The sequence below is a fragment of the Papio anubis genome, chromosome 6 (assembly GCF_008728515.1).
Source record: "Papio anubis isolate 15944 chromosome 6, Panubis1.0, whole genome shotgun sequence".
NCBI lineage: Eukaryota > Metazoa > Chordata > Mammalia > Primates > Cercopithecidae > Papio > Papio anubis.
This window is the reverse complement of record NC_044981.1, coordinates 130530393-130549027: the sequence shown is the minus strand read 5'-3', so window position 1 is coordinate 130549027 and position 18635 is coordinate 130530393. Positions and strand designations below refer to the sequence as shown.

The following is an 18635-nucleotide window of genomic DNA, read 5'->3' as shown; positions in this document are numbered from 1 at the left end:
CTCATATAAATATTTGAATGGAAAATCATAGAATGTGAAATAGCACTTATAAAATAAAACAAAAAGAAATAAAGTAAATTCAAAAATATACCTCATAAATATTAAAAACATTTAATCAAATGTACAAGTTCTAAGAATCAAGAAGGAAATACTCTGAAACATATTTATTTAAAAGGCAATATGGTTTGTGTTGAAGACATTGTGGGGCAAAAAGGGCTTCAAAATGGAATGGAAAATGCAACATTCTTAATTGACTTTTACTGTCAATGCTAGGACTGAATCACTTATTTTTCTTAAGGAGTGTATAAAATACCACACAAAAATGTAATTTCATTTAGTTTATTAATATGATCCAAACAGATTTAGCTTAAGAGATGAAGACAGGACATAAAAAAAGATTTGACTGAGTTATATAAAGAAAACCAAAAGAGTGACAAGATTTTCAACTGCTGACGATTTTAAGTCATTTATTAACTAATATAAAAATAAATCTACAGTAGAACCATGACTTAAATGGAGCCAGTATGTGGTACATGTGTCACCCAACAATCAGCAAGGAATATTCAGAGAACTTATACCCTTCTGGACTGGCTCACACGGTTTGTCTTTGACCTGGAACCTTATACAAGTCCCCTCACAGCACTGGGTTTGCAGTCAGCTACATTTTTTTCTCTTCAGCCTATAATCAGTTATTAATGCATACCATTTCTGTGTTTCCCACAGCCTCTTTCTTTTCAGATAGTGACAGAGTGCTAGGAAAAACTCATCTGGCCAGTACTAAACAGGGAAGGTGAAAAAAAGTACTTTAAGATGGGTGTGGGGTCATTTGGGGTACCAACAGACTCAGATAAACAAGGGAACCAGAGTGGGCATCAACAAAAAGCATTGAGGTAAGGGGCCCAGTGGTAGTTCACAGAAAAGACCAGAACTGGACAATGTTAAAGACAGGAAGAACGGTGTTACACTTGAAAAGTCATACTAGAACAACAAGAAAGAAGAAGAAAACTGGAATGAACAGTAGTCCCTTTTATATTTTTTTAAAGGAAGGAATTTTTTAAAGAAATACAAAAGTCAAGTCAAAAAGTGAAATAGCAACAATAAGTATTTAAATAAAATGGAATGTAGTAGGAAATAAAGAACATTCCCACATGATGGCCCAATTTTTAAAAATGGTTATCTTAAGTCAGGCCAGTTTTATTTTATTGACCATGCATATGTAACATCAGATATTTCTATGAAAGAGGAGAGAACCTGATTGATGCCTCTCGTGTAACATGGAAAGGAAAAAGGAAGGAGGGAAAAGGGGGAAGAAAAGTCTCCACACTCTTCATGCCCAAAGTGGGCACAGTCTTTAACCTGTACTTCAAATGACAGGTTCAGATCATAGAAAATATTGTCAAGTTCAGCAGAATTTTGATCACAAGCACTTGGTGCTCAGCGTGCAGCTGAGTAGCAGAAGGCACACAAGCAAGTTGACGGAGAAATCTCTGTGCAGGGAAGAGGAAGAAGACGTACCACACACCAAAGGCTCTGCTTTATAGGGTCTTTCTATATCTGGAGGTAATGCTGTCATTCCTTGAATCTGAAAACGGAAGCACAAAGAATGCAAATGAACATCTGATTTAAAGCAGGGCAGTGACCAAGCACGCTCAGCTGCCCACACTTCTGCAGGGGATAAAGGAGGCACGAGTGGTTACCAAAGGAGTCACACACTGGGGGAGTCAGAAACCTAGGATTTAGGAAGCAACGGAAAAGAGGACCAGGCATGCCTTTGGAAAAGAATACAAAGCAGGCTCTATTGCTTTTTGCAGCACTCATTCCAGCCTGTTCCTGCTCTATCCCAACCTTAGTTTTAGAACTAATGTATCTCTTGAAAGGGGGTAGAATGAGGAGTTTTCAGTCAACCCAAGTAATCACTGAACAAAAATTATCAGACATTAAAAGGCAACTGGACCCCTGGATTTATGGATATTTGTCTTCTCCTTAGGTTTTCCTGTAATAGATTCAGATAAAATGTGTCATCTGGGTTGTCAGAGGTTAAAAAGAGCTTACCGACCACTCGGCATTGTCTGTCTTGGAACATCTCACGTTCACTGGCAGGCTGAGGACCAGCTTGTTGAAGGAGAGACCTTCCTTTTTAGTCCATTTAAACTTATTCATAGCATCCATGAAAGAAAGGTTTTTATATTGCTTGGGGCTTTTGATAATGAAAGGCCAGGTCCTGAATTTAAAAGACACAATTAGTCATATTCAGAACAAATGCATTACATGTTTCCTTTACTTTTCAACATCCTAAAATAGATCTCACACTCACTCATTTTCATACACATAGATAACCTAATGCAAAATGTTAATGAGCTCATCAGCGATTACTAGAAGAAATGTACCAAATAAAATCTTTTTAAAGAATGATATTTATTTTTTTTAGTAGCAGATTGGCAATAATTTTATTTTTAATTTTATATTTTTAAATACAGATGGGGTCTCGCTATGTTGCCCAGGTTGGTCTGGAACTCCCGGGAGCAAACAACCCTCCCACCTCCATCACTCAAAGTGCTGGGATTATAGGTGTGAGCCACCATGCCCGGTCAAAGTTTAAATAATTTTGTCTCAGAAAGCTTCTACGGAGCCTCACAATTCTACACTAATTTGGTTTGGTTCTAGTTAACAAATTAACTGGTAAGTATTCATTTCTGAAGAGTACAATGCTAATGGTGTAATCAAGAAACCTGTAGGTTCCTAAAAGACACTGTGAGAGATGGAAAGTTCAAATCCATACACTATAAAAGCCTGACCCCTGCTGGTTGCTCTGTTTTGGTTTCGCTAAGTGAGAAGATAAATACAACAAAAAACGTGATGCAATCAATGTTTCGAAAATTTTACTCATTTCTCAAAAGAAGACATACATAAGGCCAAAAACATGAAAAAATGTTCCACATCACTAATAATCATCAGAAAAATGCAAATAAAAGCCAGAGTGAGATACCATCTCACCAGTCAGAAGGGCTATTATTAAAACGCAAAAAAATAATTGATAGTGGCAAGGTTGCAGAGAAAAGACAATGCCTATACATTGTTAGTGGGGATATAAATTAGTTCAGTCAACTGTGGAAGTAGTTTGTAGATTTCTCAAAGAACTTAGAACAGAACTACCATTCAACCCAGCAATCCTATTACTAGCTATATATCCAAAGGAAAATAAATAGTTCTACCAAAAAGACCACATGCATTCATTCGTATGTTCATCATAGCACTATTCAAAATAGCAAAGACATGGAATCAACCAAGGTGTCCATCAAAGGTGGACTGGATAAAGAAAATGTGGTATATATACACCATGGAATACTATGTAGCCACAAAAAAAGAGAGAAATCATGTCCTTTGCAGCAGCATGGATGCATCTGGAGGCCACCATCCTAAGTGAATTACACAGGAACAGAAAACCAAAAACCACTTGTTCTCACATAGAAGTGGGATCTAATCATTGAGTACACATAGACATAAAGATGGGAAAAACACACATTGGGAACTACTAGAGAGAGAGGGAGAGAGGGAGACAAGAATTAAAAAACTACCTGTTGGGTGCTAGGCTCACTACCTGGGTGATGAAATCAGTCATACCCCAAACCTCAGTTTCACACAGTGTACCACTGTAACAAACCTGAACATGCATCCCTTGAACCTAAAATAAAAGTTGAAATTTTTAAAAGTACTGAGAAAAAAAAAATACTGTCTATAGAATTACACTCAGCCTTCATCTGCCACTCAAAAAATCACATGCTAAATATCCAAGAAAGGAGAAAGAAATCACAACAATGACATGAGCAGACAGAAAACGTGACAGAAAAAGTGAAGTGAAAAAGTGAAAGACGTGACTTGCTTGAAAAGATACTTTTCAGGTGTTGTCTTTCATTAAATATAATATTATTGATTCCTGAGAAACGGAAAAGTGTAAGTGTTGGCATATCACAAAATTTTACATTAATCCATGGACCTTGCAGGAAATTATCATGGTGACTAGGAAGTATTTGGCACCCATAACATCCCAAGATGTTCCAGTAATTTCTATAATTACCAAATAATCTCAGCTGAAAAACATACATTAATCTTCACAATTTTTAAATTTATTTATGTCATTTCTCTCTCTCTTTATCTCTCTCTGACATACATAACCCACTCAGGCACATTGAATATCATCTTCTTAAGTAAATTAAACATTCTTTATTAATTTTTTGGATTTACAAAGATAATTTTTAAGTCTAAATTTGAAATGTTTCTTCCATATCTAATCAGTGAGACAATGAGGAAAATAGGTAATATATGCAGATCTTTACATTTTTGGTAACTTCCTTTAATTAGAATGAATATATATCTTTGTTGAGTTTTTAAATGCATAATTTTATACAAAGACCTTAAAGCGAAGCCCCATAAAGTAAGAACAATCAGCATCATATTACATAAACATACCTAGCAATGACCTGAAATCTACAGCATTTGAAAATTAAACATATTGTGACAATTTTATAGAGATACAATCCAGAATTAGTATAAAGCAAAAACTTGACTTGAAAGAAGTTTTTATATTCGCATACAATGTCCTTTTAAACGCTCTAAAAGCTACAGCTATTGATGATTTTAAGTCAATTATTAAAAATAAAATTTACTTTTCAAAAAGATAAAATGCCTAATTTGAAAAAGAGAAAATCAATTTTATAACCAGAGAAATGCTCGGGGAAAATCATCAGTCTGTGACCGTCTGAAACACCAACGCCACAAGGTGGCACCACAGTCTTTACTATGGTGCTTAGGCGGCCTAAAGCCTCTGGCGCCTGGCTGGTTAGAGTGAATAGTGTGACCATTATACACAGATGAAATCTTAAAAAGCTTTGTTGCTATAATAATTTAGCAAATTGCCTATTACTGAGATTGCCCAACATAAAGTGACACAAGAGGTGTAACCCTATTTGCTGGTTTTTAGAACAGATACGTAGAAAGGCCAAGCCCAATGGCTCGTATGTTGGAGACACAATGACAGAGGCTGGGTGACCTGGGGATGTGGTCATCAACCTTTCTGAGATGGCATCTTTGTCTCATATTTATCATCTCCTTTCCACTCCTACTAACTTGGTTTAGGTCCGTGTTCTATAATAACTTTATACTAATAAACATCCTACTTGTCATCTCTAATCTTCTTAGCCTATCCTACACACTTCCAAATTATCTTCTAGAGAAAAAAGCAGACAGAAAAAGTGAATATTTATCCTGAATACTTTTTTTCCAAAAAGACTAAGCTTTAAACCAGAAACAGGTAACCTTAAAGTAGCAAGTATTTCTGCTTTTACTGGGTTTGGGGATTAGTTAGAAATAATTGGGAATGTTACAGAAATAAAAACAGTTATATTTCTTCATATCTTGTCAGTGTGTAAATGTCTACCCATACATACATGTAAATGAATGGTATTATATATATATATTACTGTAGTTGATAAAAAAACAGTGTTACTATTATGCTTTAATATTGATGGGTAATTTTCCTTTGTAAATTCCATCTAAACTCTGAGACATGTTTTTCTAAGAAGATAGCAAAGTTCACTGCAATACACCATGGTAGAGCAATTTTTTTAATTTTTAAGTGAAACATAAAGCTATTTATTCTTATAAATTCAAACTGATCAATGGAAATTTTAAAAGTTTAATGATTTTTATACTTGGTCCCCCTGTTCTACATAAACTGAAAAGCAGATGGAGAAAGATAATCTGTGGTTACATTTCTTATCTGAGCCTCTCTGGAATCCTGTTTTAAAAGTTTTATTGCTAGTGTCTTTCTTAGGGTAGTGAAGGAGGAGGAAGGAAGAGAGATGGAAGATCTAACCAAGAAACAGTGTCCATGTACTTATAGCTAAATGAACTATATCAGACTCTCCATCCATCAAGCAAGTAAACATGTGATCAAAAACTAGCAAAAGCAACAAAAATTCCATAACAGACTTCCACTTTTGGCCATGTTGAAGTAACTGACACTAACTTCCTGTAAAAAACTCAAAATTCAACAAACCATATGAAACAGCTGGTTTGGACATTGGAAAATGGCATAGAACTATGATCCCCCAAAGGAAGGAAACAAATAAGGTGTTTGAATATTATGTTCATCCCAGCTTTCTGCCTAGAAGCATTCTCTGGACCAGAATGCAGGAAAGGCGATTTTGAAACAGAAAATGACAATCTCAATAAGTTAAAGAGATGAAAACCAGAGTTAAGGGAGTCTGAAGAAGCTTATGTATTCAAGGTAGACTATTGCAGAGGAAAAATCTGTATAAGGATCCTCTGAATCAGTAACTAAGCAATAAGTCAACTATATTTAGGGTGAAATCCACAAGACTGGGCAATGAACAACTAGAAGATTGTAACCTAAACAATTCCCAGAGCCTGTATAGAGTTAACAGACATTTGAGCTCAAACTAGCCAGAGTGGAATGTCTCTGTTGACTACACGGAGTAAACATCTGTTCTAGACTCACACTAACAAGGCTCTTTAAAGAAATAAAAACAACCTAGTACTAATTAACACAACATGCATACTGCCCTGTTGTCTATGTCTAGTCAAAAATTATTAAACACATCAACAAGTATGTAAATGTGAATCTAAACCAGAAGAAAAAATCAGTCAATACTCCAAGATCTTGAAATGACAGAGATTAAAGAATTAGCAGACAAGGATAACTAAAACTTAAAAAAAAAAAAACATATTAACAAAACGTGCAAAACTTCTATATTAAAAACCACAAAAAAGTGCTTACAGAAATGAAAGAACAGTAAATAAGTGAAGAGGCATACCATGTTCATAGATTAGAAGACTCAATATTGTTAAGATATTGATTCTTTCAAATTGTCTAGAAATTCAGTATAATCCCAATCAAATACCAGCAGGTCCTTTTTTCAAAATGAAATTGACAAGTTGATTTAAATATATGTATGAAAATAGAATAAACCTAGGCTATCAAAATAATTTTGGGAAAAAATGACAAAGTTTTGGAGGTCTACATTTAAGACTTCCTATAAAACTATAATAATTAAATTTGGTTTTAGAGTAAGACTAAACATATACAGCAATGAAACAGAATAGAAAATCCAGAAAGAACCAATTTATGGACAAATGATTTTCCAGCTAATATTCCAAAGTAATTCAATAGGAGAAAGGTAGTTTTCTTTCATCAAATGGTTCTTGCACAACTTGATATCTATATGAAAAACAATGAACGTTAGATTTACCTCACACTACACACAAAAATGTGTTCAAAATGGATCCACCTAAATGTAAAAGCTAAAACTGTGAACTTTTCAGGGGGAAAAACAAGAGAAAGTCTTCCCTTGGGTAGGCAAAAATTTTTTAAGCAGGATATGAAAAGCACAAAACAAACCAAAAAATGATGAAACAAACTGCAATAAATACAGCTACAAAATGAAAGTCAAACCACAGACTGGGAGAAATGGTCTGTAAACATGCATCCAACAGAGAACTTACATCCAAAGTATAAAGAACTCTTACAACTCAATAATAAAACAAGTAATTAAATTAACAATGAATTAAAAATTCTAATAAACAATTAAGAAGAAATACAAAGTTGTCCCTTGGTATCCATGGGGGACTGAGGATAGCAAAATCTGTGATGTTCAAGACATTATATAAAATGGTGTAGTAGTTACATATAACCTATGCACATGCTCCCATCTACTTTAAATTATCTCCGGGTTGCTTATAATACCTAACACAATGTAAATGCTATGTAGGTGGTTATTATGCTGTATTGTTAAGGAATGATGACAATAAAAATATTCTGTACATGTTCAATATAGATGGAATTTTTTCAAACTTTGTTTTATCTGAAGTTGGTTGAATCCATGGATGCAGACTCCATGTTCTGCATCTGAGAAAGCAGAGGGCTGACTATATACACACACACACACACACACACACACACACATATTTATTTATACACACACACATATATACACATATATATGTGTGTGTATATATATATAAAACTTTAGGACAATTCTCTGAGTGGCCCTGGACCAATCCGATCCATTCTCATTTTTGCCTGTAGTTTTCAAGAATAACTATAGAATGTGCTGGACATGCAAAAATCTTGAAATAGGAAAGGACTGACTGGAATAGCCCAGGTTCTGTTCTAGTACCCCCAATAGGGTTTGAATGTTCATGTCCCTCCAAAACTCATGTTGAAATCTCATCTCCACTGCAGTGTATTAAGAGGTGGGGCCTTGAGGAGGTGATCAGGTCAAGAGGGTTCCATGCTCATGAATGGAATTAGTACCCTTACAAAAGAGGCTTGAGGGAACCTTCCAATTGTACCTTCTACCTGTGAGAACACAGCAAGAAGATGCCATCTTGGAGTAGAGAGCAAGCCCTCAGAAGACACTGAAACTGCTGGTGCCTTGATTTTGGACTTCCCCATCTCCACAACAATAAGCAAGAATTTCTGTAGTTTATAAATTACCCAGTTTATAAATTATCCAGTCAATTTATAAATTACCCAGTCTAAGCTATTTTGTTATCATACCCCAAGGTGACTAAGAGACTCCCCTGGAAACAGAGTGTTTCAATTGTTAATTGAATTACTTCAATGCTTTAGCCTTGAATCTCACATTGCCCCGGGATATAAAACCAAGAATGGGCTGCTTTTCAAGCTGCAATGCAACTGGGACATGTACAGTAGAGGTTCCATCTATTCCAGGCAGATTTCCTGAGCTTTGGAGAACTGGCTTACAATAAATTCTAGGATTCTGTTGTTTTCGTGGCCTATGTGTAAGCAATAAACCCATTTAATGTAACTTGTTGTGTATAAGTATGATCTTTCTTACTGGACTCAGACAACCTGCACAGTGAACCTGCTTTACAATAACCAATAAACATGTGAAAGAGGCTCAATATCATTAGTCACAAGGAAAATGGAAAATAAAGCCGTAAGAAAATACCACCAATACACATTAAAATGGATAAAATGCAAAATACTGAAAATACAAAATGCTGCCAAGAATATTGAGTAACAGGAGTTCTTACACTTTACTGGTAAGAACGAAAAATAAATCATTTTAAGAACATTTTGAGAGTCTATAGAGTAAACATAAACTTAGCCAACAGTCTCTCAACTGGAATCTGCTTAAGCCTACCGAACTCCCGAGGGCAGGGTCGACCAGCACCACAGCTGCCTGCTGTCTAAGCTGTTTGAGCTCCTAGGAAGAGAAGCAGCAGCCAGCGCTGGGACTTGCAACTGCCTAACATACTAAGCTCTCTGGTTGGGGGAAGGGCGACATCCATCTCTATAGCTCCAGGCTGTACTTTTCCCCTGCTGGAGCCAGAGAGGCTGGATGGCTTGGTCACAAGATTTGTCACCCACAGCCCCACACACTCTGTGGCAGTCTTCCGCCAGAATGCCTCTTCAGACTTGACCCTGACCCGTCCTTCCTCACTGGATGGGGCTTCCCTGGAGGAACTCCAATGACTCCAACTGGAGGCTCAGGGACAGAAGCTGGATCTCCCTAGCCCTGAGCCCCTAGCAGGAGGGGTGGCCGCAGTCCCTGTGGACCAGCAGACTTAGCCTTTCCTCCTGGTAGTTCTGAGGAATCCGGGCAGCCCAGATGAGTGGGTTTTCTCCCAGCAAGGCACAGCCCCTCCACCCAAGGACAAAGTGCTTTGTTAAATGAGTCCTGTTCCCTGTGCCACCCAAATGGGTGAGAACCTCCAACAGGGGTTGTCAGACACCCTGTATAGACGTAATCCTACTGGCATCAGGTTGGTGCTCCTTAAGGTCAGAGGTCCCAGAAAAAGGAGCAGGCACTCATCTTTGCTGTTCTCTAGCCTCCTTGAATGACATCTCCAGGTGTGGGAGTAAATCAGATGAATAGGGCCTGAAGTGAACCCCCAGCAAACTGCAGCAGCCCTATAGAAGAGGGACCTGACTGTTGAAAGAAAAACAAGCAGGAAACAACAACAGCAGCATCAACGACAACAAAAAAAGCACCCACAAAAATCCCATCCAAGGGTCTGCAACCTCGAAGACCAGAACTAGACAAACTCATGAAGATGAGACAGATTCAATGAAAAAATGCTGAAAATCCAAAAGGCCAGAGTGCCTCTTCTCCTCTAAATGATTGCAACATCTCTCCATCAAGGGCGCAGAAATGGATGGAGGATCAGATGGATGAATTGACAGAAGTAGGCTTCAGAAGATGGGTAATACAAACTATGCTGAACTAAAGGAGTATGTTCTAACCCAATGCAAAGAAGCTAAGAACCTTAGTAAAAGGCTGAGGAACTGCTAACAAGAATAATCAGTTTAGAGAGGAACATAAATGACCTGATGAAGCTGAAAAACACAGCACGAGAATTTCGTGAAGCACACACAAGTATCAACAGTCAAATCAACCAAGCAGAAGAAAAGATATCAGAATTTGAAGACCACCTTGCTGAAATAAGGCATGCAGAGAAGACTAGAGAAAAAAGAATGAAAAGGAATGAACAAAGCATCCAAGAAATATAAGACTTCATAAAAAGACCTAACCTATGACTCATTGGAGTTCCAGAAGGAGATGGGGAAAATGGAAACAAACTGGAAAACATGCTTCGGGATATTATCCAGGAGAACTTCCCCAACCTAAAAGACAGGTCAACATGCAAATCAGGAAATACAGAGAACACCATTAAGATACTCCACGAGAAGATCAACCCCAAGACACATAATCATCAGATACTCCAAGGTCAAAATGGAGGACAAACTGTTAAGGGCAGCCAGAGAGAAAGGCCAGGTCACCTACAAAGGGAAGCCCATCCGACTAACAGTGGACCTCTCAGCAGAAACTCTAAAGCCAGAAGAGATTGGGGGCCAATATTCAATATTCTTAAAGAAAAGAATTTTCAACCAAGAATTTCATATCCAGCCAAACTAAGCTTCATAAGTGAAGGAGAAATAAAATCTTTTTTAGATAAGCAAATGCTGAGGGATTTTGACACCACCAGGCCTGCCCTGGAAAAGCTCCTGAAAGAAGCACTAAATATGGAAAGGAAAAACTGGTACCAGCTACAGTGAAAACATACCAAATTGTAAAGACCAATGACACTATGAAGAAACTGCATCAACTAGTGTGTGGAATCACCAAATGACAGCATGATGACAGGATCAAATTCACACATAACAATACTAACCTTAAATGTAAATGGGCTAAAGGCCCCAATTAAAAGACACTGATTGGCAAATTGGATAGAGTCAAGACCCTTTATTAGCATGCTGTATTCAGGAGATGCATCTCACATGCAAAGACATACATAGGCTCAAAATAAAGTGATGGAAGAAAATTTACCAAGCAAATTGAAAGAAAAAAAAAAGCAGGGGTTGCAATCCTAGTCTCTGACAAAATAGACTTTAGACCAACAAAGATCAAAAAAGACAAAGAAGGGCATTACATAATGGTAAGGGGAACAATTCAACAAGAAGAGTTAACTATTCTAAATACATATGCACGCAATACAGGAGCACACAGATTCATAAAACAAGTTCTTAGAGCCCTACGAAGAGACTTAGACTCCCACACAACAATAATGGCAGACTTTAACATCCCACTGTCAGTATTAGACAGAACAACAAGACAGAAAATTAACAAGGATATTCAGGACCTGAAATCAGCACTGGATCAAGTGGATCTAGTAGACATCTACTGAACTGTCTACCTGAAATCAACAGACTATACATCCTTCTCAGTGCCACATGGCACTTATTCTAAAATCGACCACATAATTGGAAGTAAAACACTTTTCAGCAAATGCAAAAGAACTGAAATCATTAAACAAACAGTCTCTCAGATCATAGTGCAATCAAATTAGAACTCAGGATTAAGAAACTCATTCAAAACCATACAATTAATGGAAATCAAACAACCCGGTCCTGAATGACTCCTGGGTAAATAATGAAATTAAGACAGAAATCAAAAAGTTCTTTGAAACCAATGAGAACCAAGAGACAACATACCAGAATTTCTGGGACCCAGCTAAAGCAGTGTTAAGAGGGAAATTTATAGCACTAAATGCCCACATCAGAAAGCTAGAAAGATCTCAAATCAACACCTTAATATCACAGTTAAAAGAGATAGAGAGGCAAGAGAAAACTAATCCAAAAGCTAGCAGAAGACAAGAAATAACTAAAATCAGAAAAGAACTGGTGGAGATAGAGACAAGAAAAACTCTCCAAAAAAATCAATGAATCCAGGAAGTGGTTTTTTGGGGAAAAAAAATAACAAAATAGATAGACCAGTAGCTAGATAATAAAGAAGAAAAGAGAGAAGAATCAAATAGACACAATAAAAAATGACGAAGAGCATGTCACCACTGACCCCACAGAAATACAAACTACCATCAGAGAATATAAACACCTCTATGCAAAAAAACTAGAACATCTAGAATAAATGGGTAAGTTCCTGGACACATACACCTTCCCAAGACTAAACCAGGAAGAAGTCGAATCCCTGAATAGACCAATAACGAGTTCTGAAATTGAGGCAGTAATTAATACCCTACTAACCAAAAAACTCCCATGACCAGATGGATCCACAGCTGAATTCTACCAGAAATACAGAGAGGAACTGTTACCATTCCTTCTGAAACTATTCCAAACAATTGAAAAAGAGGGACTCCTCCTCCCTAACTCATTTTATGAAGCCAGCATCTTCTTGATACCAAAACTAGGAAGAGATGCAACAAAAAAGAAAACGTCAGGACAATATTCCTTATGAATATCAATGTGAAAATCCTCAATAAAATACTGGCAAACCAAATCCAGCAGCACATCAAAAAACTTATCCACCACAGTCAAGTCAGCTTCATCCCTGGGATACAAGGCAGGTTAAACCCATGCAAATCAATAAACATAATCCATCACATAAACAGAATCAAAGTCAAAAACCACATCTCAATAGATGTACAAAAGGCCTTTGATAAAATTCAACATCCCTTCATGTTGAACTCTCAGTAAACAAGGTATTGATGGAAATATCTCAAAATAATAAGAGCTATTTATGTCAATGCCACAGCCAATACCATATTGAATGGGCAAAAGCCGGAAGTACTCCCTTTGAAAACTGGTACAAGACAAGCATGCCCTCTCTCACCACTCCTATTCAACAGAGTATTCGATATTTTGGCCAGGGCAATCAGGCAATAGAAAGAAACAAAGGATATTTGAATAGGAAGGGAAGAAGTCAAATTATCTCTGTTTGCAGATGACATAATTTCATATTTAGAAAACCCCATCATCTCAGCCCCAAGACTTCTTAAACTGATAAGCAACTTCAGCAAAGTCTCAGGATACAAAATCAATGTGCAAAAATCACAAGTATTCCTTTACAGCAACAATAGACAAGCAGAGAGCCAAATCATGAATGAACTTCCATTCACAATCGCTACAAAGAGAATAAAATACCTAGGAATACAGCTAACAAGGGATGTGAAGGACCTCTTTAAGGAGAACTACAAACCACTGCTCAAGGAAATAAAAGAGGACAAAAATAAATGGAAAATCACTCCATTTTCATGGATAGGAAGAATCAATATCATGAAAATGGTCATATTGCCCAACATAATTTATAGATTCAATGCTATTCCCATCAGACTACCACTGACATTCTTCTAGAATTAGCAGCAACTATTTTAAATATCTACGGAATCAAAGAGGACCCTGTATAGCTAAGACAATCCTAAGCAAAAAGAACAAAGCTGGAGGCATCACACTACCTGACTTCAAACTATACTACAAGGCTACAGTAACCAAAACAGCATGGTACTGGTGCAAAAACAGATATACAGACCAATGGAGCAGAACAGAGACCTCAGAAATAACACCAAACATCTACAACCATTAACAAACTTGACAAAAACAAGCAATGGGGAAAGGATCTCCTATTCACTAAATGGTGCTGGGAAAGCTGCTTAGCCATATGTTGAAAACTGAAACTGAACTCCTTCCTTACATCTTATACAAAAATTAACTCAAGATGGTTTAAAGACTTAAGTGTAAAACTGCAAACCATAGAAACCCTAGAAGAAAACCTAGGCAATACCATTCAGGACACAGACATGGGCAAAGACTTCATGACAAAAATGCCAAAAGCAATTGCAACAAAAGCCAAAATTGACAAATGGGATCTAATTCAACTAAAGAGCTTCTGCACAGCAAAAGAAACTATCATCAGAGCAAAGAGACAACCCACAGAATAGGAGAAAATTTTTGCAATCTACCCATCCAACAAAGGTCTAATATCCAGAACTTACAGGAAACTTAAACAAATTTACAAGAAAAAAAAATCCCATCGAGAAGTCAGCAAAGGATATGAACAGACACTTCTCAAAAGAAGACATTTATGTGGCCAAAAAACATGAAAAAAACTCAACATCACTAATCATCAGAGAAATGCAAATCAAAACCACAATGAGATACCATCTCATTCCAGTCAGAATGGCATTTATTAAAAAGTCAGGAAACAACAGATGCTGGTGAGTCTGTGGAGAAACAGGAACATTTTTACACGGTTGGTGGGAATGTAAATTATTTCCACCACTGTGGAAGACAGTATGACAATTCTTCAAGGATCTAGAACCAGAAATACCATTTGACCCAGCAATATCCCATTCTTGGTATATACCCAAAAGAATATAAATCATTCTACTATAAAGACACATGCACTTGTATGTTTATTGCAACACTATTTACAATAGCAAAGCCATGGAACCAACCCAAATGCCCATCAATAATAGACTGGACACAGACAATGTGGTACATATACACTATGGAATACTATGCTGCCACAAAAAGGAATGAGATCATGTCCTTTGAAGGGACATGGATGAAGATGGAAGCCAATGTCCTCAGCAAACTGACACAGGAACAGAAAACCAAACACCACATACTCTCACTCTTAAGTGGGAGTTGAACAATGAGAACACATGGACACAGAGAGAGGAACAACATATACCGGGGCCTGTTGGGGGATGGGGGGTGACGGGAGGGAATTTAGAGGATGGGTCAATAGGTGCAGCAAACCACCATGGCACTCATATTCCTATGTAACAAAACTGCACATTCGGCACATGTATCCCGTTTTTTGTTTGTCTGTTTTTAGAATAAATAGATAAATAAATAAATAAGAACACTTTGTGTTCCAGGAAAACTTAATTCAGATGCTCAACACTAAAGTGTATTCAATTTGACTTATGAATCCTACAGGTAAAGGAAAAATTATTCCATTGGTCCAGAGAGATCTCCCAAGGGAAAGAAATATGACTCCAAAATATTATATCCAGCCAAACTGCTGTCCAAATAAAAGCGTAGAAATTCCCACATGTGAAAGAACTTGAGGCATAAGGCACTCAGAAGCCCTTACTGATTAAACAACTTGAAGATAAAGTTCTAATGACTCAAATTTAAAAACTCGTTAATGTAGAAATCATAAAAATTAGGGTTATCACTGAATTGATTTATACATACAAGTCATGTTAAATATTCTGGGAATTACAGTTTCATAATTAAGTGTAAACATTAAAAATCTTGACAATATAATAATTATAATATAAATAACAAATATTTGGTGGTATAGAAAGCAGAAGTGGGAAAAATGTGAAAGTATAAACATCTTCATCTTTCATGACCTAAAACTGAAACATATAGTGAGTCTAACAACTTGACAAAACGTATTTTGTCAACATTTGCGATCCTCTTTATAAAATATTATTTCTTGTGGTTAAAACACCACCAACAACATTTATTTGAACTTCAGCAAATGTTCAGTTTTACTTTAGATTCTTTCTGATAAGTTAAAACAAAATTAAAATTCAATGGTTTTTAAAAAATACTGCACAAATTATAATCTTGTAACAGTATTTAATAAATTCATTTTATATAAATATACGCATATTAAGATGTTTAGCATAACATTCAATCAACATGTTAGCAATGTTTATTTTGAGTAGAATTTGAGGTGGTTGCTTTTGCCTTCTTTGTAACAGCTTGTTCTGCATTACCTGAACTCTTTATAATAAGCATGTGTGAGTTTTAAATAGTAAAAACACAAAGTGATTTTTCCTGCACAGAGGAAGAGAAACAGCTATGGATGCTTTTTTAGGAACAGAACCAATAACACAGGAAATTTCCATTACTTATATCTCACCAGACCTGCATATTCAGTCTTGATTTATGGTACGACAGGGAATACACAATTTATCTAAACTCATTATCTATTTTGTTATTTGATCTTTGTGAGTTTTTTGTTTTTCCCTAAGATTTGCCAGATCTGTAGGAGGCAGACAGAAGTAGCACCCCCGAGAACAGACAATAAAATTGAGACAAGACGTAGTTGTCTCATGTTTTCTATCAATCCTTCCTAGGATTGCTATAGAATGTTTAAAATAAATTATAGAATCTGATTAATCATTATATGAAAAGCACAGAATAGAAGATTTTTGTTCATGTTATATGATATTCCTTTTTAGTACTGTATGCTGAATACCAATTGGTAATATTCTTTTAAGCAAAACAGAAAAAAAAGCACCTAAGCCATTTTTCATTCTGATTTTTGAGCCAGCACCTTGTTAGTTGGGCCTTCACTATCATTTATGTCACTGCGGTGATGAACTAGATTTGAGTGTCTAATCTAAAGTCGAAACATGTATTTTTAAATAGAAGCTCTTTTTTGCTCATAATTTTGAGGAATAAATTTAACCATGAAGTTAAATGGGTTTTGTCCTTTTTTTTTTTTGGCACTGGAGAATGACATCTCAAAACTAGCCTTATTCTGTGAAGCAATTCTTCCTGTCTTTCCAAATGATGAAAACCCAACTTGAGTATTTCCTGAGGGAGACCACAGTTACGGACACCGGCAGAGCTCATTGGGAAACAGGAGCTGAGCATTTTTAGAGGCTTCATACCATTTAAACTTAAAAAAAAATAAAATAGGCCATAGAATGCATTTCAATCATCTTGCAAACATACAGCTTTTAATATCCTTTTGTTTTTAACATTCTCTCAAATTAACCATCGATTAGAAAATTTCCATTCAATATGTAAAACATATTCTAAATGATAAAAAGACTACTCAAAGCTAAGTAAGGAACAATATAACATCAATATTTGAAAACCAAGATTATATCCTAGTGTTTTTAAAATGATATTTTATGTGATGCTTGGATTTTTGTTGTTTTAATTTGTTTACATACGTAATTATTTACTTGTTATATATTTATGTATATTTATACATTGACCTATATGTTCATATTTTATGGAGAGAAAGAGATCAGAGACTACATACAAACCCCACTCTCCCTTTTATTATGTACTATATAGTGTTGAATAATTTCTTAATCTCTTGGTTTCTATTTCCTCCCCTATAAAGCTGGGATTGCATGTCTTGCTCTACCTGTTGGAATTGTGTAAAAATGAATTAAATAAAATCATGCATACGAAAATACTTTAGTAAACTATAAACCAATTTATATAAGCATTTCGTTATTTGTATATCTAATAGGCATTTCTTCCAGTGGTTATTTTGTTGTTTGCATAAAAATCCAGTAAAACCTATCTATGAATGATAAACTTAATTCAAAAAGAGAGGTGAGTCTTAGTTCATAATTTATAATCCTGTAATATGTAGGCACAAAAACTTGATCATATTTCTATTTTCCTTCATCATCTGCATTTTACCATATCCTCACTGAATGTTTTTTCACTCTCTCCTTAAATACATGTCTCAAAACTCTATGTATGGCCAGGCACGGTGGCTCAGGCCTGTAATCCCAGCACTCTGGGAGGCCGAAGTGGGAGGATCACCTGAGGTCAGGAGTTCGAGACCAGCCTGCCCAAAATGGCAAAACCCTGTCTCTACTAAAACTACAAAATATTAGCTGGGCATGGTGACAAGCACCTGTAATCCCAGCTACTCAGAAGGCTGAGGCAGGAGAATCACTTGAACCCAGGAGGTGGAGGTTGCAGTGAGCTGAGATCACATCACTGCACTCCAGCCTGGGCGACAAGAGTGAAACTCTGTCTCAATAAAAACAAAACCAAAACCAAAAAAACCTCTATTTGTATATTTTCTCTAATTACGTAATTACATCAGTACCTTTCATTTTGAAAAGTAATGATCATTAGAAAATTCTTCTTTATATTAAAACAAATTCAGCCATCCCCAAATTTCCACCAGTCATTCTAATTCTTCTCACTGACATCAGTAAGAATAGATACATCAACCTTAATATATCCGAAACAGAATTCTCAATATCATCCTCAGGCTTGTTCCCCTAACGCCATTGACACTCTACTCTGTCCTTCACTGCCTCCCTGAGATGCCATTGATCAGCAAGCCTGTGGGTGCTCCTTTCAAAAGGTAACCAGAATGGAACGTGTCTCATCAGCTCAGTGTCACCACCTTGGCACAAGTGACCTTCATCCCTCAACTAGACAATCACAATAGTTTCCTGATTGATATTCCTTCCAGTCTAGCCATCTTAGAGTCCTTTCTCAACATAGTAGCCAAATTGACTTTATTTATATCCTTTAATTGCTTCCCTTTGCACTTAAAGCC

At 36.4% G+C, this 18635-nt stretch overlaps 1 protein-coding gene across 1 annotated transcript in view; it reads right to left on the bottom strand.

Annotated features, from left to right (window-relative positions):
- Positions 1-1417: 1417 nt before the first annotated feature.
- The window catches only part of MOXD1 (monooxygenase DBH like 1), a 101674-nt gene continuing 84456 nt past the window's right edge, over positions 1418-18635 (bottom strand). Inside the window, exons 11-12 of the mRNA NM_001169071.1 lie at positions 2053-2221; positions 1418-1582 (exon numbers count right to left, since the gene is read on the bottom strand). Coding sequence (NP_001162542.1) covers positions 1418-1582; positions 2053-2221 — 334 coding nt within the window. The remainder of the gene's footprint in view (positions 1583-2052; positions 2222-18635) is intronic.